General features: G+C 38.9%; 2 protein-coding genes and 1 long non-coding RNA gene across 4 annotated transcripts in view; 2 read left to right on the forward strand and 1 right to left on the reverse strand.

Annotated features, from left to right (window-relative positions):
• Window positions 1–116: 116 nt before the first annotated feature.
• sec22bb (SEC22 homolog B, vesicle trafficking protein b) lies at window positions 117–5,857 on the forward strand. 2 transcript variants are annotated; one of them, XM_020622360.1, is made up of 6 exons: window positions 117–363; window positions 1,631–1,642; window positions 2,168–2,277; window positions 2,529–2,689; window positions 4,000–4,146; window positions 4,354–5,857. In XM_020622360.1, exons 1-6 carry the CDS (start codon window positions 289–291, stop codon window positions 4,506–4,508), a joined length of 660 nt encoding a protein of 219 aa, XP_020478016.1. In that variant the 5' UTR covers window positions 117–288; the 3' UTR covers window positions 4,509–5,857. The 2 variants fall into 2 exon arrangements, with proteins under 2 accessions (XP_020478016.1, XP_020478017.1); XM_020622361.1 differs by lacking the exon at window positions 1,631–1,642 and having other exon boundaries at window positions 124–363.
• LOC109973051 (uncharacterized) lies at window positions 5,227–7,526 on the reverse strand. Its single transcript, XR_002276775.1, has 2 exons — window positions 6,294–7,526; window positions 5,227–6,195 (listed from the first exon to the last, which is right to left on the reverse strand). It is a non-coding gene; the product is annotated as an uncharacterized LOC109973051 (long non-coding RNA).
• Window positions 7,527–16,278: 8,752 nt separating this feature from the next.
• The window catches only part of notch2 (notch receptor 2), a 53,995-nt gene continuing 49,442 nt past the window's right edge, over window positions 16,279–20,831 (forward strand). Inside the window, 1 exon segment of the mRNA XM_020622362.1 lies at window positions 16,279–16,645. Coding sequence (XP_020478018.1) covers window positions 16,573–16,645 — 73 coding nt within the window. The 5' untranslated portion in view covers window positions 16,279–16,572.

Consider the following 20,831-nt stretch of genomic DNA (forward strand, 5'->3'; position numbering starts at 1 on the left):
AAGAGTGTTTCTCCGCCTGAAACTAACCACTATAAAAGCAGACATATCTTGTTTATACTAGAAATGAAAAAATTACAATTGAAAGTGGTGCAGAACCTTCTTTGTGGCATCTTGGTTCCGCATAATAAGAAGGCGGAATTACTGCGCTGTGACGCATATCTGTAGAGTTTCCGGCCAGCTCAGCGCGTCAGTACTGTGGTGTTGTCATTTTACAGCCTGTCAAACTCTAGTACCAGTTACGTGTAACATTTCGTGTGCTGTGGAGAAACACTACTAAATCGCGGAGAGATGGTTCTGCTGACGATGATTGCTCGGCTGGCGGATGGACTGCCGCTGGCCGCGTCGATGCAGGAGGACGAGCAGGTTTAACATTTTAGCTCTTTTGCTCTGTAGTCGCTAGCTGTCTGTTTGCTGGTATCATTACGGGCTATCTGCTGTGAAGTATTCTAAGTTGTACGAATACTATAGCGACACGTTAGCTACCATCAATGGGCTGGGCAGCAGGGAGTCCCATAGTCACGATGGGTCCCGGAGGACTAAAGGACTTGACCACTGGCTAAGTTTGTATGAAACTTAATTCAGCTGTACAGTATTATTAGGTGACAGCCGGGTGCTTCCTGCAGCAGGCCTGTCTCTATGTACACAGAACGTTCAGAGTGCTGACATGGCCCCCTTCATCGAATTATTGGCCGCCCCACAAGTGCCAGGTCATTCCAGTTCTTTGCAACACAAGCCCTTAAACGTCTGATATACTTTTAAAACGTAACACATTTGAGCTGAATTTTAAAGAGAGCATTCTCAAGAAAGGAAATGCTTTTGGTATGTGAGTTTGAGATAATTTAGATTTTTTTAGGTTTCAGCAACCCACACGCTTGATTTATTTCTGATGATGCATTAATTGGAATTGATAAGCAATGATCTCACATGCATATCGATCCATCCATTGTCTACACCACTTATTCCTCAATAATAATATGATTATTTAACATGATGACTCACTGACCTTGGAAACATCATTGCATTTATTGGCCATTTTTAAAAGCTTGTCATTTTAACAGTGGCTAGCAAATGAAGCATCATTTGGTTGCAGCCTGGCTAAGAGTGAGTTTGGGCTTGTAGGGAGCAGCCAAAGTATAGATTTGTAAAATAAAAGGGTGTGCTGGATTTATAACACAAGATGAAATGAGAGCATTGTAAAAATGGAATGCAACAGTTTTATCTTGTTATAATTGCTGGAAGTCTATCTCATAATTGGAAATAACTTTTTAATAATTGCCCAGCCCTAATCTCATTTATGGTATCAGTCTAGCTCTACTGAGTAACGTCTGTTCTTTTAAAGAAAATGTGTATTTTATATTTTCACATCCTATTGATTTTACAGTGGGACTGTATTTAAGCCCTGTGAGATGACACCAAAACAGCTCAGAAGTAATTTTTGCCTGAAAATGTAGCTGAAAGGTTTGCTCTTCTATAAAGTTGGCAGAGTCACAAGACGCATATTAATGTTATACATTTTTTAAATTTTCAAATATATGTCATTTGTTACATGTTAAATTGTTTTGTTATGTCTGAGCGTGACTTGATAGGAGTCTAACATCTTTCCCTCACTCTCTTGTTTGCTTTCCAAAAGGGAAGTGAAAAGGTTTGTTGTGTTGTCTGCTCTGTGCTTCAACGTCGTATGTGCTACTGTGATGCTACAGTGCTGCTGTAAACAGTCTCATTTGCTGGAAACACCACCACCCAAAAAATGAATGTCACCACTGGACAAATGATGAACAGTTTACTTTTAATTGCTTTTAATTCATATTGTCTTCAGTCTCAGATGTAGCATCACACTGCTGAGTCTGTCTGTAGTCTTTGATGCCAGCTGTTTATTTTTAGTACACTTATAGGGCAAGAAATTAACACCATCACTGAAAAAAGTGTGAAATTTTAACTGTGGGTAGTTGCAATTTTTATCTGTTTGGTCAAGCATTTAAGCAAGTCATTGCACACACATTTTTGTCATTTTTATGTCTTCAGGTAAAACAGTGAAAGTTATTAGTTAACTCTGCCTGTCAATGGCCAGGTGTCAGTTTCTTGCTCTGATTTAATGCAGGTTTTTTTGTGTGATATATGAGTCAGTCATGTGATGACAAGGTTTTTCTTTGTTTTGTTTTTTTTTTAGTTGGGTCGGGATATTCAGCAGTATCAGAGTCAAGCTAAGCAGCTATTCAGGAAACTCAATGACCAGAGTCCTACCCGCTGTACGTTAGAGGCTGGTTCTATGGCATTTCAGTAAGTATGATGGAGTGTGCAAAAAAACACAACCACAGGTCAAAAGATTCATTGTCTAATATTTAATGGCTAGTTCTGTAGTACAGTAAAAGAACACCTGCCAGTTGTCTTCATGCAGGCATGTTTTAAATAAAATTTTCTCTGTAATGCTTTCTTGATCATTTGGAAGCAGTTGTGCCACAGTGTGGTTCAGGCAGGACTCATGAACTTTACATACCAAGTTAATATCCCTTTCTTGGTCCTTCCTGCAGCTATTATATAGAGAAAGGTGTATGCTACCTTGTGCTGTGTGATGCCAGCTTTCCCAAGAAACTGGCTTTTGCTTACTTAGAAGATCTGCAGGCAGAGTTTCATGAGCAGCATGGAAAGAAGGTGTCCGTGGTGTCCCGGCCTTACTCCTTCATTGAATTTGGTAAGAAGGAAATCATGTTGCACATTTAGTCCCACTACTGATTCAAATCGGTAGCTGTTTTGACATTGGTAGTAGTAGTAGCAGTAGTCATACTGTATTTTCAGTAGATAACATGTTTACTTGTAGTTTGTTTCAAATGCATTGGTGTATACTAGGGCTATGCAATTTACACTCCCCAGCCACTTTATTAGGTACACCTCTACAATTGTATGCAATTTAATGCAACACTTCCGCCTTAACATCTGTCTATGAAGCTCAGAATGTTTCATTTTTTGGCAAAACTGTTGTAAATGTATAAATTCAATTAAATGTTAATTACTGAGGTCATAGTTAAAGGTGGTGTTGTACTGGACTACATTACATTTAGAGGTGAGTATATATTTATGTATGTCTTCCTCAGAATAAACTTATAATTGAATTTATACATTTATGACAATTTCATCAACAAATGAAGCATTTTGAGCTTCATAAACACACAGGTTAAGGCTAAAGTGTTTCAATGAAGTACATACAGTTGTACAGGTATACCTAATAAAGTGGCCGGTGTGTTACAACTATTACGCTGTTACTCCTATATAATAAAAAAAACAAGTAGACTAATTCAGTGGGAAACAGGTTTGTGTATTGTTGCGCCTAAATGCTTCAGTTTGGACTGAGTCAGTGTATGAAATATGTTGTTTCCATTAATATCATTAGCAAGCAACAGTTAGTTGGGACCTAGTACACATTTTTTGATGGATGCAAAATAATGTATGCTTATTGTTATCGAGAAAATACCAAAAATATCCAGATATCATGCTTTGTCAGTATTGCACACCCCTACTGTATACCAGTGTGGAACTAACTGGAGCCATTTTCTTTGTAAGGTAACATGAAAACAGCATTAACACTGGAGTCAGAGTGACTTGCTGAATGTAATGGATAGCAGAAGCACTGACCTGTATAAAAATTCTCTCTTGTGCAAGGGTGTAATTTCAACTGGAGACATCAGGGGGAGCCTCCAGGCCAGTTTTGTACAATGACATGACGTTTTCATTTTTTAACTTCCAACTCTCCCTGTCCTCACATCACTGGTTAATTCTGCAACATTTGCGGTCCCACAGTGCCTTGAAAAGTGATTTGCTTGTTTCTCATAGAAAACCAGTAGACAAGAACTCTCACTTTGTGTCTCATTAAGTGGCTCTTCACTTTGAGGGTGTTGGGCCACAGTCAGGGAAGGGGACATCATCAGATATGCAGAAAATATTTTGAGAAAAGATGCCACAGGCGGCATTTAATGGCTTTTATTATTCATGTCTCTCCATTATCAGACACTTACATCCAAAAAACCAAGAAGTCGTACATCGACAGCCGAGCAAGAAGGAATCTGGGTAGCATCAACACAGAGCTCCAGGATGTACAGAGGATCATGGTGGCTAACATAGAGGAAGTGCTGCAGAGAGGAGAGGCTCTCTCTGGTGAGTCCACATTACGTCATGCCTATTAGGTCATACTGATGGGTTGTATTGTACTTAGAATGAATAATAAAACCCTGTGATTTGTGACTGCCTCTCTCTGTATTTGTTTTTTCCTTATGTGTTTCTTCCTCCTCCCCTTTTCACTCTCCTCTTTCCTCTTTTGTTTTGAACTCCCATCTCCTTTCCTCTGGTTTCTCCTCCCTGCAGCTCTCGACTCTAAGGCCAGCAACTTGTCCTCCCTGTCAAAGAAATACAGGAGCGACGCCAAGTATCTGAATACCCGCTCCACCTATGCCAAGCTGGCAGCCGGTGGTGTCTTTTTCATCATGCTCATTGTCTATGTACGCTTCTGGTGGCTCTGAGAGCAACAGAGACGAAGAAGAGGGAGGAGGTATTGAAGTGAAAATGAGCTGCACAGAGTCTGCAGACACTAAGAAAAGCTGTCACCTATGACTTAGGACAGGATTCCTGCTCTTAATAAGACTTTACAAACTTACCACCACCGGCCGTTCTGTTCTCATCTGTCCATGGATGTGTGATGTGGATATAAATGATGTCATAATACACAGTTTTATTTTTAACAGTTATACAGTAATTCGCTAGTAGTTGCTTTGGATTTAGGTTAAAAGGAAATGAGTGAGTGAGTGCGAGCGTGTGTGTATGTGTGTGTATGTGTGGGCTGACTGCTTTGATTTTGAAGATGATTTGTAGTGTAGAAAAATGAAGAGAAAAAAACTTCCTGTTTGTGACTTTCCAAAGCTGTTCTGTAACAGCAGTGGATGATTTAAGCGTGTATACTCATGGATAATCCATAAGAGAGAAAACATTACAATAGACATAATACTTGTATTATCCTGAGCACATCATATAGGTTTTGCCATTCATTAACCCAATAATTATAGTAGTGACTGCTTGATGGGCCTGGACAACGTGCAGTATGTATTCCATCTACAAATACATGAAAAACACCATTAATCCTCAGACAGTAATGGTCTCAGCAAGTACATAAGCAGAGTAAACTGTTTTGTTTTGATTTTTTTTATACTGTGTGGAAGCCTTGCAAATGCAGTTTCTAGCTGATTTTTTTTTTTTTGACCACACAAGGGACTATACAAAAATTATTAGGAAGGAAGGGGTGGTCAAAAAAAGGTGGGGGTGTATTTTTTGCTGAAGAGAGGGGTAGTCTGACATTTTGGGAGAGAAGGGGTTGATCATTAAAGTTTTACTCACAATTTTATATTTCTGCATGTCCTTCCTATATGATCTAAATAGGATCGTATTGGTGCAAATGATGGTTGATTGTGCAAAGTGGGTCATGTTACCATACGCAGAGGGTGGGTGAGGGGCAGCAAAAAGAACTGATATGTTGAGAAGGGCCTTGCTTTTTCAAAGACTGAAATGGATGATTCTATCCCCCTTTCTGCCACAATAATTTTCATACAGTCTCTAACTGTGTGTATTTATGCTCTCTTGTACCACATGACTGTGTGGAGCAGCAGTTGTTTATAAGCAGGCATGAAAAAGGGTTTTCTGTCTGGTCAGGTCTTTTTATTTTGTATGAAGATTACACATGTGTAGACTTGATTTAAAAGCAAATTCAAGTTGAGAGTCACAGGTGTTAGAGGCAGCCACTGTCTGTTCTCAGCTGGAAAGGACATCTTTTTTTTCTGTTCTGTCTGTTATCTATGAATAAAATCATTTGCACAAAGCACACTTTCTTTGTCAGATCACCTTGAGCTAAACTCTTCAACTGGAAGTACAAATCGAGATGCTTGCATTATAAGGCCATATACAGTATACAAAATACAGACACAGGACTGCAAAGTGCCACCAACTCATAATGATTGTTCTTAGGTTATTAACAAAAAAGTCATTTGAGCAGGGTTGTCTATGAATAAATGTCAAAACTCATTTAAAAGATTTAACATTTACAACGGATTTTCCTATTTCCATCTGAGTAATATACAGTAGGGTATGCAAAAAACTTCCAGGAAAAAACCCTCTAAATACAAAATGGGGAAAAACATAAATAAAACAAACATGTTTAACCTCTAGAGTCCTGAGCTTTGGAAAACCCAAGCTGTGCGGTCCTCATATGAGGACCGCACAGCTTGGGTTTTCCAAAGCTCAGGACTCTAGAGGTTAACCCCAAATTCTGAGTAGGAAACTCAGTGACTCAAAGTGCACTCTCAGGTAATGTGTCATTTTGTTTGCCACTGTAAATACAGTCTGGTGATTCCACTCCTCACCAGCAGGTAGAGTACTTTGCTCAATGTTGAAAAACTAAGCATAAAATCTCCCTGACATGCAACGTCTGCTGCTGACAGTGGCCTCCTCTTACTGCCAAATCATAGGTTAGTCTTAAAAGATGTAAAAATATAAGATGTAGCTTCCAGGGTAAGAGAGAGAGTAAGAAATAAGTAACAGATACAGGTTTTTGGTAGGGCAGTAAATGCAGCAACTACTAGCGTTTTAAGCATAATTCTTCAACCTGAGGGCAGAACAGGAAATGTCAGAGAAAAATGAGAAGCAGCAGATGGTAGCGAGCCAAAAACAAACCACATGGCACAGACTAACCTTTTCAACTCTAAAGGGAAGTAGGTATTTGTGAGTTTGACCTCAATTATCAGATTTATCTTTTCTAATCTCCAGTTAATGAAATACCTTTGATTAGCTGAAAGATACTGCTTGCAAACCATTCTTTTTCCTAAGTGTCTCTGTTGCTGACTTGTTAGTGTATTTCTGTGTACAGTAATGTTGATGTATGTGATACTGTGCTCATGGTTGCAGCCTTTACATATTCATCTATCATTTCTGCAGCAGCAGAAGTATAAAAATAATCCTGTATCTGTTGGAAAAATGTATTATTTTTAATCATATCCTACAAGTCTGTCACTATTCTCCCTGTACTTAAACTGTTTGGCCTTCTGTGACAGTGCAGCAACACAGTTCTTTAAAAAAAAAAAATTTTTATCTTTGCAGCAAGTTACCTTAAGTTTTTATTTTGTTATCATCATGCGCCAACTGCCTTAATCACTTTAATTCCTTTAATATGTCAGTTGTTTAGCTTTCTGGAACAAACTGACCACTGATGATGCAATGTGACGTGCTAAATGTTAAAATACATAGACTGAATTTCCTGTAGCATTTTTGTATTATTATTATTATTTCAAATAATTGATGTTTTGTTATTGTCTGCTTTCTGCCTTTTCCATTGAACTTCATATCAGTAACTTATTTCCTCTGCCACATGTACTCTCATTATCAAAAGGATTAAAAAATTCCTTAGAAATGTATCAGAAACATGGAAGAGGTAAAGTGTAAAATCCATGTCTGATTATGTTTGTAAATGTGATTAAAGGGAGGACAACAAACTCGTCCCTCACTCCAATACTTTCTCTCCTTTGTCTGTAGGTTACCATAGCAGCAGCAAGTGTATGACAGTCATGTGAAAACAAAGCTGATTGGATTAAAATACTTTATGTGATCAGGGGTCAGGGATATGGCACATGTAGCCTGACTTGACACGCACACACTCATAAACACAGCACTGCAGAAAGGCTGCAGTACTTTCTACACATCAAGAACAAAGCCTATGGCGTGTACTCGTGCTAACTCATATTACTCTGTCTTGATTAAATTTCCTGTGTAAGACACAGACATAACCACAAGACCATCCACCCACATTTGACGTCTCTTGAGTGTTGTGCAATCTTAAAGAAACAGGACATTAAAATGTGACCTTGACTTTGACTTCAGTCACTTCCTCTCAAAATCTAGAAAAGCTGAGCATGCAAATTCAGAGACAGCGAGAGAGTTTCAGTCACATTTCTGGCAGCCCAGCTTCATCATGGCCTGGAACAAAGTCAGACAGCAAGCTTAGTTGGAAATTTATTCTCATGTGCCCTGTGTCCACTGAACTTCACAGATATGATCTGACTAATGGGAGGTTATGCTGTAACCTACAGATGTTTGTAACGTGTGTCTCACGATAGTCTGATGACTCCGCCCCCCCTGAGGCTGTGTAGACCTTATTTTATAACAGCATTTGACAAAAAAGGACAATTTTTTTAACCAACATACTAAAATCAGTTGCGTTAACTGACACAACTTGGGTCAGTCGGTGCACCAACAATGTTAACTTTAACCAGTGGTATATTTTGCCCTGTGTGTTAACATAACACTCACATTCAAGTTTCACCTCAGAACTGTGTATCAGGTGTATCACTGACTGCACAAAATATGAATGTGAAATTCAAAACTGCAAAGCCTAAATTTATTATTAACTAATATTAACTTGATAGTTTGAATCTTAAAGCTATCAGCAGCAAATAGTGACATATATGAAAGGAGCTTGAGTAGATTATCACAGTTCACCACTTGATTTACTTAGGTAACCCAACAGTAAAAACTACAGCAATGCTGGCAGTAGGCTACTTTGTGCAAAATGCTAACACCAACATGCTAACAGTTCCACAGTAATAATGCTGATGCACAATGCTAAGCATATATAACCTTATTAGTTTAGCATGTTAGAATGGTAATGTTTGTTAACTAGATTAGAAAGTATTATCTTGTTTCCCGCTCTACGTGGTGTACATGTATGCACAGTGTGGTGTACAGTGGTAAAGGATCAGTAAGATGTGGACCACAGCAAGGGAAGTTGTCTATGAGGTCAACTATAATAGCTATGATAAAAACCTGTTCCATCTCATATCAAGCCAGCTTCCCACCTCATCCCAGCTGCTTCCCGGTCTCTTCCCCTTCATCCTCTTCCCTCAAACTCTTGCCTGATCCAATGAGAGCACAGGGAAGCTGCGGAGACAGCAGCTGTATGACAGAAGAGAGGACCATAAAACGGATAAAGCTGAAAGAGGAAGTCAAGGGACCTGGTGAATTATTGCCCCCCAAACGTACACACCGGGTCCTGGGAACCGGGAACTTCTCACGGGGGGGTCAACATTGAGTGTTTTGCACAGGCATGGACATGCTCTACACTCTATGTATTCTTTATCACCTTGTCACAGAGCAACGATGACCCTTCACACATTGCCATCATAATACTGCATGTGTCTGTTTAAAAAAAGAACAGACCTTTAACTCTGTCATAAAACCAATGTAATAAATTTTCTTTTTCCCAGCACTCTATGTTCACCTACATCTCATGCTAGAACTAACTAAACAAAATCAGAGTGTAAAGTGGGAAGTGAGAAATGTGAGAAACAGTGAGTAAGTAGGGGAACAAAACATATAATGTATGTATGTATATGAAACATGTGCATACATGTAAGTACACATGTACATACAGTATGTATTATGTAATATGTAATACATACAAAATGTATGCTGGAGAGATCATTTGATCAAAATCAGGAGTCAGTGCCTGGTCAAAAAGATACTCATCAATGAACTGTTGTCATGGCTCCATATTAGTACTATAATGTAACTGTATGCTGCATTTATCTCCATACTTTGTCTTTTTTTCAGTTTTTCATTTATCTCTCCTTTTCTTCAAATAAATAACATCAGTGGGTTATTATTGGCATCTTATCTGACACGCACACACACAATGCTGGGGTGAGCTTGTGAGAAAGTGAGGGCTGAAGTGTGAATTCCAGCCATACCTGTCTTTTAGCAGCTTGTAAATTTATGGTACAATTAACCCTAGAAGATAAGCCAAGCACATTCACTTTACACTCTCTATAAGGTTCAAGATTTAAGGATTCTATTGTCAATTCACCATATGTGCAAGACATACAGAAAATCGAAATAGTGTTTTTCTTTCACCTAGTATTGGGTGCCATAACATTTAGGAACTAAAATAGAATAAAGTAGAACAAAAATAGAATAGAATAGAATAAGAACTGGATTAACGTAATTAGGATAAATCTATACGGTACAGCCAATAAGCTGTGACTCAAAACCGTGTACAGTCAGTGACAGTAGTGTGAACAATAATAAGAGATTGTCAGATGGTTCAGAATCACTAGGGCATTGGTGATGAGGTGCAAATAGCATATGAGGTATACACAGTACTGCAAATGACCAACAGCAGCAGATATCCCAGAAAAAAAACAGTCAGCAGAAGATTTACATATAATATAACAGAAGGTAAAACGGCATAGGTAGTTTTTTGTTTGTATTCAATGCAACTAAGAGCATTTGAGCAGACATAATTGTGGAAAAGTATAAACATCATACGCAGGCAAGCTTTTTATGTTCTGTGGTGGGTTACAGTAACTTTCAGTAGGGGACCAAAGCACATAGACATGCAGAGAAACATGGTCTGCACACATTATGAACTGAGCATGAAGAAAATTTAAAAACTTACTGGAAAAGGTTTTATCCAGGTAGAAAATGTACAAAATCATCACCAGATTCTATCAGAAACAATTAGAATATTAGAGATGCTTCTTTTAAAATGTATAGAGACCATGGAAATAAGTTTTATTAACTTGTACTGTGTTGCACATTGTTTATAGTTTGGCTTATTTTATGTCACCTTATTTTTTGCCCCTGCATGGCCATGTTGCATGCAGTTTTAAATCTTTCTGTGGTTTGTACTGTATATTACCTTTATTTGGACAACTGTATTATGCTCACATTCTTTTACAACAGGATAAAACCAAACCAATCATACCTGCACTCATTAATGTCAACCCACATATTATGTTCTTTTCATTTATCCTGTCTATCCTGTCCCTGTTATTCTCATCCTGTCTCTGTGGTGAATATCATGGACTGTGGCAGATTAATTTGACCTTCAGCACTCATGGGCCTCAGGGACCAGAGCATGATGTATGTCAGAATTTTTGTGTTTATGTTTCAGTGTTGGTGCATGCATACATCTGTGGGTCGGTGTGCAGCCCCATGTGTTAATGTATACAGGGCTGAGATGAGTGTGAATGTGAGTTATATATATTATATGTATGCTATATATATGTACAGCATATATATTTATTAGTAGATTGTTTTGTCTCTTTGTTTTGCTTTATTTAAGTACACTTTTTTCTGGTTGACTTACAAAAGCACATTGAAAGCCACTGTACTGGAGTCAGACTCCTTGTGTGTTCAACATACTTAGCAAATAAAAATGATTCTAAGTTGGCAGGCCTGAATTTGCCCTCAGTGAGATCCCTCTCAAATCCAAATATCATCCAGCAACATAAAATGTATATTTGTTATGGTGGGTTATGTGCAGAGGTCATGGTGTTACCCTCAGGTGCTCTACTATTACTCCCTTTGCAGAATCAGTCCCATCATGTAAATATACCTCTGTGCTTAAAAGCAGTTAACAACCAGCAAGTGTGCACTGCAAGTAGTATTTTTCTCTGCCATAAAATCATTACAAACTCATTTCACTTTGATTAAGGGTGTTTGGGGGCTTTTCAAATATTAGTTCCAACACTGAATATTGAAATAAAAGCCATGGTTATTTTGGGTTAATTTGGCCTAGTGCTACACTACAAAGATCATAATTTGGTCAACATTTTTCCACATTAGATTACATGCTGGACCATCCTCAAGTCAAGAGTCATGTTAGGTCCATAGATATGCTGCATGTCTACCTTAGTATTTCAAAGTCTATACCTCTATATTATTTTCATCTTCCCATTTGCTTGCCACAGCAGACAGTATCCATCCCTGAGGCACAGTTCTAGAAGACTGAGGAATGCTTGCTCTCCACATATGAGAATTCAACATGCATGAGTGGTGTGTCTATGTTTGTGTTGTGAAAATCCTATCAGTACTCAAAATCTGTTTCCTAGTCATTGCCTCAGGTAGTATTACTTAAAGTATAATTGATAAATGCAGTGAAAATGCCAATGTTAAAAGACCAATACACCAGTTAGGCTACATGCTCTAGTTTATCCTTAAGTTGTTAAGGGAGTTGGGAATCATGTTGGTGTTATGTGTGTATTCCGCGTGTGTTTTGTATATATGCGTGTGTGTGGGTGGGGAGTAGAAAACTTTGCAGAACCCAAATGACACCACTGGAGCCAATATTTTCCCACACTGCAATATAAATAGCCTGCTCATGTGGGGTAGCGGTGGGCAGGCTGGGACACTCAAGGGAGGATCCCATCCACACACAACAGCACATTCCTGTCCACCTGGCCCAGCCAGAGCCCTGGTTCACCTTACAGGATGTGTTTACATACACATACACACATCCCTCCTCCTCCTCCTCCTCCTCACACTTTTCCTTCATCACCTGTTTCCTCACCTCGCTGCTAACTCCCGTTCCTCTTCAGCTCTACCCACATTATGCTCAGTCATACTGGGTCCCTGCATTCACTCCACCTTTGACCCTGTGGAGCACCATGACACACACATTCACATGCACACATTATCATAGTTTCTCACACAAAATCTTTGCTTTCTCCAAGTACAATGACCACAGCAAAATATACTTGTGTAACATACTATATTCTGCATGTGAAAAACCAAGGAATGTCAGCAACTAATGAGATCTGCTGCATTACAATCTTTTTTGGTTTTGCATGCTGTCAGCAAAGTGATTCATCAGCTTGTCTATTAATAAAGTAATTACAGTCTCAGATGACAACCTCAGCTTAATCTTAATTGAGTGTAGGATCATAGTAAATCAGCTTTGAGCAATAAAATTTCTCTTTTTATCTATGGCTATTCAACATGGCTTTTATCTTGATATTTTCCAATTAAACTGAAACCAATAAAAAGTGCACAAAGATATGTTTACTTTCTTTGAAGATGATTTCATGTCTGACCAAGTTCATGATCTGTTAAATGTTGACATTTATAATCTCACAAAGGAAACAAATCTCACATCTGATTTAATTCAAACTTTTTATACATAGGTTTTTATCCTTTTGCAGAATGAGGCACATATAGCACAAATGTAAAGCTGTGTGCAGACCGCTTGTTTTCTTCTTCTTCTTTTTTTAAAAGCTATCAAAACAGGTCAGTGAGAGAGGAGGAGGCAATAATCATCCCTAAATATACCCCCTTTAGCTTCCTGTCCCTCCAGATCTGCTTACACAGTAAAGATGACATTAGATAGATGGTGATTCCAGTGCAATGTGCAAGTCTTTAAGGGGGCACAGAGGAGGTTACACCTTCCCAACTAATACTTAGGGTTTAGACTCAGCACAAAATGCCTACTAGCTGACACTCACATTAACTAAACCTGATCTCAGTGAACCATACATAGGTGCATTAAAGTTTATCATAAAGTCTGCATAATGTTACAAGGTATAAAAAGTGTAATTGTAAATTTATAGTGTCTGTGAAGCTCATAGAAGCGTTTAGATCCAATGAATGAGACCTGCTTCAGTTACAGTGTATACAACTTATGCAAACAAATCTGCTGCATCAGCTGAGAAATGAAAAGTGAATTAGTCCTGCCACTGCTAATTATAGAGAGGAGTCACATATACACACTTCATGTTGACTCACCACCCTGATATCTTAAAATGTAAAGGCTGGATGATGTTCTTCTTGAATGACAGGCACAGCTTTGGTTTCCCATGAGTTCCCACATCACAGGAAGATGGCATGTTTATGATTACAAGGACCGCACAGGAACACATACTCTATCTATCTGCCCACTGAACATCATGTTCTGCAGAATAAATCTACTGGCTGACAGCTGGAGTCACCCTGACGGATGAGGTCCGAATGAGTGTGAAAAGCTCCAGCAGTGATGAAAGGGGCTCTGTCACTAGCATGGCAGAGGCCAGTGGTTCTGATCCAGGCCAGGTTTTACTACTACTCTGTGGTAGCCTTACCTAAGTGCAGTGGATCCAAAATTCTGATCCTGCTAATAAAATAGATTAAATGTTGTTTGTAAGTGCATTCAGCACTAACAAAACTGCAATTATCTAATTGTGTTAGCAGATAAACTTAAAGGGTTTTTGTATTCTTAAACAAAAGTTTTCAAGTTGGGTTGTTGATGTGTTTAATATTATGGTTTAAAGGAATTTACAACATCAGTGAGACTGAGCTTTCCCAATTCCAAATACTTTTCTCTTTTGAAACGGTTTAGTCTTTCATCAGCACAACTGCAAGAAGAAACTAATCAGCATTTTCTGCTCACAAGGCAGAGCCACACCCTTTCTCACCCCCTCTTTCCCGAACTGTAGAAGCCCACATCTGGAGTGACATCATTAGAAAAACAGTGCTGCAGACAGTGTGATCCTCTGATGTGATTTACTATGGGCATGCATGGCTTTACCATGAAATAGGAGATTTATCAAAAAGGAGTTGGAGAAATTCTAAACTGAAATTAATTTACAACCTTACACTACTTTGTCAAAAAAGACAAAGCGTGTGGGGTTTGCTCAGGATGCAATGCATCTGTAACAGTGGATTTATATGTTTTGGTGATAGATCAGAAGAATAAGCAGCATCTGAACAAATGCCTGAACAGTGTTTGTTGTTGTGTCAGCACCTGACACCCAACCACGCATGAAGAGCAAGAGCTTGACATTGGCCATGGAAAAAAAGCATTGTCTGTACGGACCCCTGAAGAGATCAATTTGCTCAATCCCGGTTCCAGGCCTTTCAGCAGGGTTGAAAAGAGGACAGAGGGCTGGTCGCAGCCGCAGGAGGCTTGGCAGTGTTTCTCTAATGGGGTGTAAAGACAAACAAATCACCAGGATGAAATGTGGTCTTGTTATTGTGATGAGCTTGCGATTCACACCTGGATCATGCAGACTGATAAGGGATAATTAGTATGGAATTACTGTGGTCACCAATGGTTTATAAAGCCAATGTGAGTGTGTCTGTCTGGGTGATGAAAAGGCAGTGTTTCAGCAGACATCTGTACAAAAGCGGATCTTGCTCTCCAGAAAAATGAAATAATGTGATAAGCAAAAAGAAAAAAACCTTAACTATTGTGAAATACCTTTCTTCCGGTAACCAACATTATGCATTATGTGGGCTAGTTACAACCTCAACCTCATATTTAATCTGTATAACAGGTCGCAATTTAAATGAATAATCAGATGATTATTTTCTCAGATTATTGTGCAAAAAATTTTAAAAAGTGCCCACCATAATTTCCCACAACACCATGTCATCTTTAAAGACCGTATCTGTTTTTTTCCTAATCAACAGTGAAACCCAAAGATATTAATTTAACAATAAGATCATAAAATCTAAAACGTTAAAGAAAAATCTGTTTAGCTATCACATTTGAGGAGCAAAGACATTTTTGCAACAAAGTTGACATAAGTGACTAATCAATTATCATAACTTAATGTTCTGTCTTGTTAATCGACTAATCATTTAGGCTGTAATGACAGCAACATCAGTTTAAAAAATGAAATCTTTGGAAAAGAATGACATCATTATAAGTTGAAAACTATAAAAACTGCATTTTTTTCGACAATTATTAATAACTCTACAAAAAACTGAGTGTAACTCCTAAAGATCCTCCTCACAAAAACAGCCATAGTTAGGGTAACTTTGGCTAATGTGCACCCGACAAAGGGGAGACTAACCAGAAACCTGGAGGTAAACACGTTGTATCAGCACTGATTAAAAAGCTAGTGGATGGGAAACGCACCTTTACTTACTCACCTACTCAGTCTTTCCTTCAATTTCATGATACACATTGGCAAAATAATGTTGTGTGGGTCAAGAAAAAGAACTACACGTTTATAATGAGCATACGTTTAGATGTTTTTTGGAGATCACTAAACCTTTTAGTTAGTCTTTCATTATAAGGTCTCTCAAAGGTATGATTCTCATGCCAAAACTACCCGAAAACTCCAGCGGTAGCGTTGTAAACCTGAACCGAAGCACACGGCCTGGCATTAAAGGTTATCGTAAAGAAAGAAAAAGGCAAAGAGTGGGTGTTTAGAGACATATCGGGAAAAAACGTGCAGATAATTGGGAGGGGGGGGGGGGGGGGGACATATGACAGGGGTTATGTTGGCGAGAAGAAAATTCCTCCGCCGCGACAACACAGTGAAAGCAAACTTCAAGAGAAACTTGTATTGTGTCCAAGATCAAATGAATGAATATGCGAAAATTTAAAAGCCGCGACGAGTACCTAATTACAAAGCACCAATTTAGATAGACCCGCTTAACAAAAGTTTTAACAATAGCCTAATAGATCCCCGCTGACTTCAGCGGAAGGATATGTGTTTTTGTTTCTTCGCTCATTACTTCAGTGAGCAGCGAGCGTAGCGTATAGAGGAGGGATAGTTCTCAGCGCGCTGTGCCAATACTACGTTTTATGTGTATTTTAAACTGTTTTAAAGTAACGACTCGTAGAACACACGTAGAACTTTCTGAAATGCTGTAATTTCACGACACACGTGGGGTTTTCTTTCTTATTTGAGTGAGAGACATTTCCAACGAATCTTTTTGAGAACTCACCTCCCGGGAGACAGCTCAACTTTGGGCTGGCGACCTTATGTGGATTTTACTAAAAATATGGAGCGGATCCCTGGTCTCTCTTCGGCCAAGTCACTAATATTCGTCTTCTGCTTTATCCACCTCTCCTTGGGTAAGTTTTTATTGTGGTAAAGCGGCACAATTGTTGCTAAATATTGTGTCATGATCACGTTTTGTTGCATCTGCGGGGCGCGAGGCACTGCAGACAGCATCTCTACTTACGCACTGTTTCTACACTTGGCGTCTGACTAGGTAATGTCAGGTGAATTGCTTTGAAAAAGTAACTTTTGAAAGGCAAAAACTGTTCTTGCAGGTACATTTCAATGGAAGAATGTCTTATCGACAGCATTTTGACTTGTACTATGTGACAGTTTTGTACCTGGTCTCTTCGGATGGGTCACACGTATGACCTTTTACCCAAAACACAGGCAAGCTAACATGATTTAACCGTGGTATTAACGTTACTATAACATCCTTACAGTGGTTGAGGATACTGTTTTTAACGTTACTCTTCTGTTTTTGTTTGTTTGTTTTTGGTCTCTGTTATCGTATTATTAATACTTAGACCGTTTTCACATGGCTTAAAGACAGTATATGGTTGTACACCTACATAAGGACAAGGACACGCTGAAGCTAAGATACATGTGTCTCAAAGTCATAGGGCTATGGTCTGATTCATATTGATAATAAGGCCTACTACTACTGACTGTTCAGTCTTAGATGAGTTGCACTGCTGGCCAGATGTTGAACAGCAAGGGCAAGATGAAGAATTCAAAATGGGTTCAGAAACCTTGTGTGACTGCCTTGTTGAATAAGGAGAACTGACATCGATGAAGAAATGGATCACACGTGGATTATCCACCAATATCACTGTAGCTAAATAGAGTTTGAGGGGTTAACATTAACTGACTCTTCTGCCTGTACAAGAACAAGACCTATGTATTATTGACAACACAAAATTTCAGATCAATCTTTAAACAGTGGCAGATTCTGTAAACCTGTGTTTAATTAAGTACTAATTAGTGTCCAGAGATTGAAGCTCAATAGCAGGTCCTAAAATGCATGTTTAGATCATGGGTCAGCTCACAGTGGACAAGGTATTACTCTGAAGACTCAAAAGTTGTCTTGCACAGAAAGTGCAATAAACCTGTAAAAGTCACTGTGGCCATTGTGGCTGAAACTACTAAATGGCACCTAAATGGAAGAAGAGCTGCTTAAATAAGGTCTAGTAGAACAAGATACTGTATAATGATGTCATTAAACTGTGACACAAATGTGAAGCATGCTGCCTTTTAGAGGCCTGATTAGACCAAGGTCATTTAAAAAACTAGAGATCCACCGATCGATCGGTGGAGATTGGAAGGGCTTGGTGTACAAACAGCACACAGAGGAGTTTACAGAAACACCTTGGAGAAGGGAAACCTGCGGTTCAAAACTCCGGCAAATAGTACACAATAAGGAAATTACTGGCTACACATGAAAGGCATATATATGTACAGTGTATCCAATCCATGGTAAAACACAGCAAATACAAACTACACACACTTCAGAAAGACCTGTGTGCTAAGTAGGACTGATGTACTGCAACAGACATTGTTACTGTTATTGTTTCTGTTATGATTATATTCAGAAAAGTACAAATATTGCACTTTAGTTGGTGGTTTGTAAAAAAAAAAACAAAAAAAAGAGAGGAACGGAAAATGTTTAACTTGAATATGGTGTTTTATTTTTATTACAGTTTAAATTTTCATTAAAGAAAAGTTACAAAAGCATCTCTGTATGCCGTCAGAATTCTTAGAAAGAAAGTCGGAATCAGCCAAGAACGATGCAGTTGGTGTAGCTCTACCAACAACCAAAAAAATTACAAACATTGATTGAATTTTAATTCACTTAGTTTATGCCTGTTTGTTTATGTTATCTAACTTTGTGTTGTGCTTGAACCAAATGCACTAAATCTTGAAAAGGGTGTGTCTGACAGAGTGTGTTGCTTTGTTTCTCTGTAATTTATATATGACATTATAATGAATCATAGTGACATTATATGCAGTGTAGTCAGCAGATTGTAGATTTAGCTTTTGGCCAAGTTGTTTATTTCAAGGGCTAGGCCTGTATTCTTCTGTGAATATAACTGCAATCTCCATTCGAAGTGTACTTTTCTTATTTGACATTTTTCATGAACATGTGGTTCTCAGTATAAAAATTATGATGATGTTGCATATTGATATTGTTCAGTGGCTCGTCTGAGAAATGTGCCATGAGACTTTTGAACCTTTTGTCGTTTTTAGCCGAAATGTTAAGTGTGCCAAAGCAGTGAAATGAATTTCAGCTTGCATGATTTTTTTTTTTTAGTCTTTCAGCTCAGATTCATGCAGCCCTGCTATTCTTTCTTGTGTTTTTTTTCCTGGACTGGTAGGTGTCTTGTGAAAAGTGAAGTTGCACAAAAGAAGAGAAGACAATGTAAAGTGCTGCAGGCAGAACCAGGAGGAGCAGAGGAATGTTGTTGGTGTTTGACATTCCTCCCTCCCTCTGTGTTCAGACTCTCTCTGTCTCTCTTTTAAACACACACACACACACGCACAGGCTATGTGCATGATTTTCTTTTCCTTCCTATTTCCATCCTCACCCAGCCTTCCAGATTGCTGGGGGCGCTGTGCCACATAGTGTACTGCGTTTTGAGCTACTGTGATCACAGCCCGTGATGCATGCAAAGCACAAGTGGTTTTCCATACGACAGGATACCATGGTAGAAGGTGCTGCTACCTTGATGACTTAAAGGAGGTTTGAGGTTTACCCATGCTAAAATGAGTGCTTTTCCCCTGCAGTCTTTTTGGGGGATATTTCTTGTTTGTAATATTTGAAAATGATTTGCCCCAAAACTGTGTGGGCACATCTCTATGCTTCTGTGTACACCAATTATCAAACACTGTAAGGAGCTGTTAGTTCTTTGCAAACTGCTGTGACAAATAAAGCTGCACTTCCTGTAGCTTCTTTACAAAAAAGCCTGGCAGATATTTGCCATTTGAAAGTTTGCAATGTAAACCAACAGGTTTACATTAGCAGCACTTTAACCTGACAATTACATCTCCAGGATCACTACAGTCTACTAATCAAATCAAAAATGGTGGTTTCTGCTTCAGCAACTATACGACCACACATGTTAAACAAAGTTCAGTGTATCACAGCTCAGGTGGGGCAATGGCAAACAGTTTGCCCTTACTCCTAAGCAGAACCACAATACTTCAGGTCACACCAGTGATCCCCTTAGATGCGTATTATAATCCCAAACATTGCACACAATAGCACAGCTGAAGTTTCTTATTCCTGAGACAGTGGAAGTGGTCTGATTTGGATGATATGGTCGGAAAGTAGAAAATACTGTTTGTTTTTAATTTTGTGTTACTAAGATCTGACTGCAAAACGTATTTGGTGACACATTCCTGAACATACCAGAAGGCACATTGGCATCTGGTAACATGTTCCTGTGGTTTGATTTACTCACTGAGCTGAAACAGTGCTAATGACATGTATATGACTTCCAAAAGATACACGCTCTGCTCATTCATAGTTTACTAATACCTCTAGGGCCTGTGAAGAACAATGAAACTGTCTGTGTTGATGCAGGAACATTAGCGCTGTAGCTGAATGTTAATCTGATTCTTGAGGAAGCATAGGTGCCATCTTTTGTGGCGCACAATGTACCCCAATGGTGTGGACATGTGTTTGCATATACAGTATTTGCCCAGTGCAGATGGCCGACATGCATGTGTGTATCTATTTGCATGTATATATGTTCTGCCTTGTGGAAAAACCTAACAAAGGCCAGCGATTGTACCGCCCATGGTTTAGCCTACTATCCGACCCAAGCTGGAGTCTGGTGTGAAATGTGATTTCTCTGCGCCATGCTTCACCCTGTGCTCTGAAGACAAAGATATTTATTGAGCTGCCCACACTACTACATCATTTACTAACCACCATCGCTACCCACTGCTTTCTGGCTGTGTTGGTGATGTGGCTTAAGATATTTTCCCTGTGGCACCCTCCAAGTAGTAAATAATGTGTTAAACTGTATGAGTCAGTGAGTGAAGTTCTGTGGGGCTGTACTGTATGTGTCTGTATTTCTATGCACATGCACAGTGTTTGTGTCTATGTGTGAACCTGTAGCCACATTAACTTTTAATATATGTAAACTTATAGATCTGCTGTGATTCATTAAGGTCTTTATGTCGTTAAGATGAAATGCACAGCAGACAAGGTCAAAGTCATAGTTATGGGCCTGTTACCATTTTCCTTTGCAGTTA

Source organism: Monopterus albus, unplaced genomic scaffold (genome assembly GCF_001952655.1).
Source record: "Monopterus albus unplaced genomic scaffold, M_albus_1.0 scaffold279.1, whole genome shotgun sequence".
In the NCBI taxonomy this organism is placed as follows: Eukaryota; Metazoa; Chordata; class Actinopteri; order Synbranchiformes; family Synbranchidae; genus Monopterus; species Monopterus albus.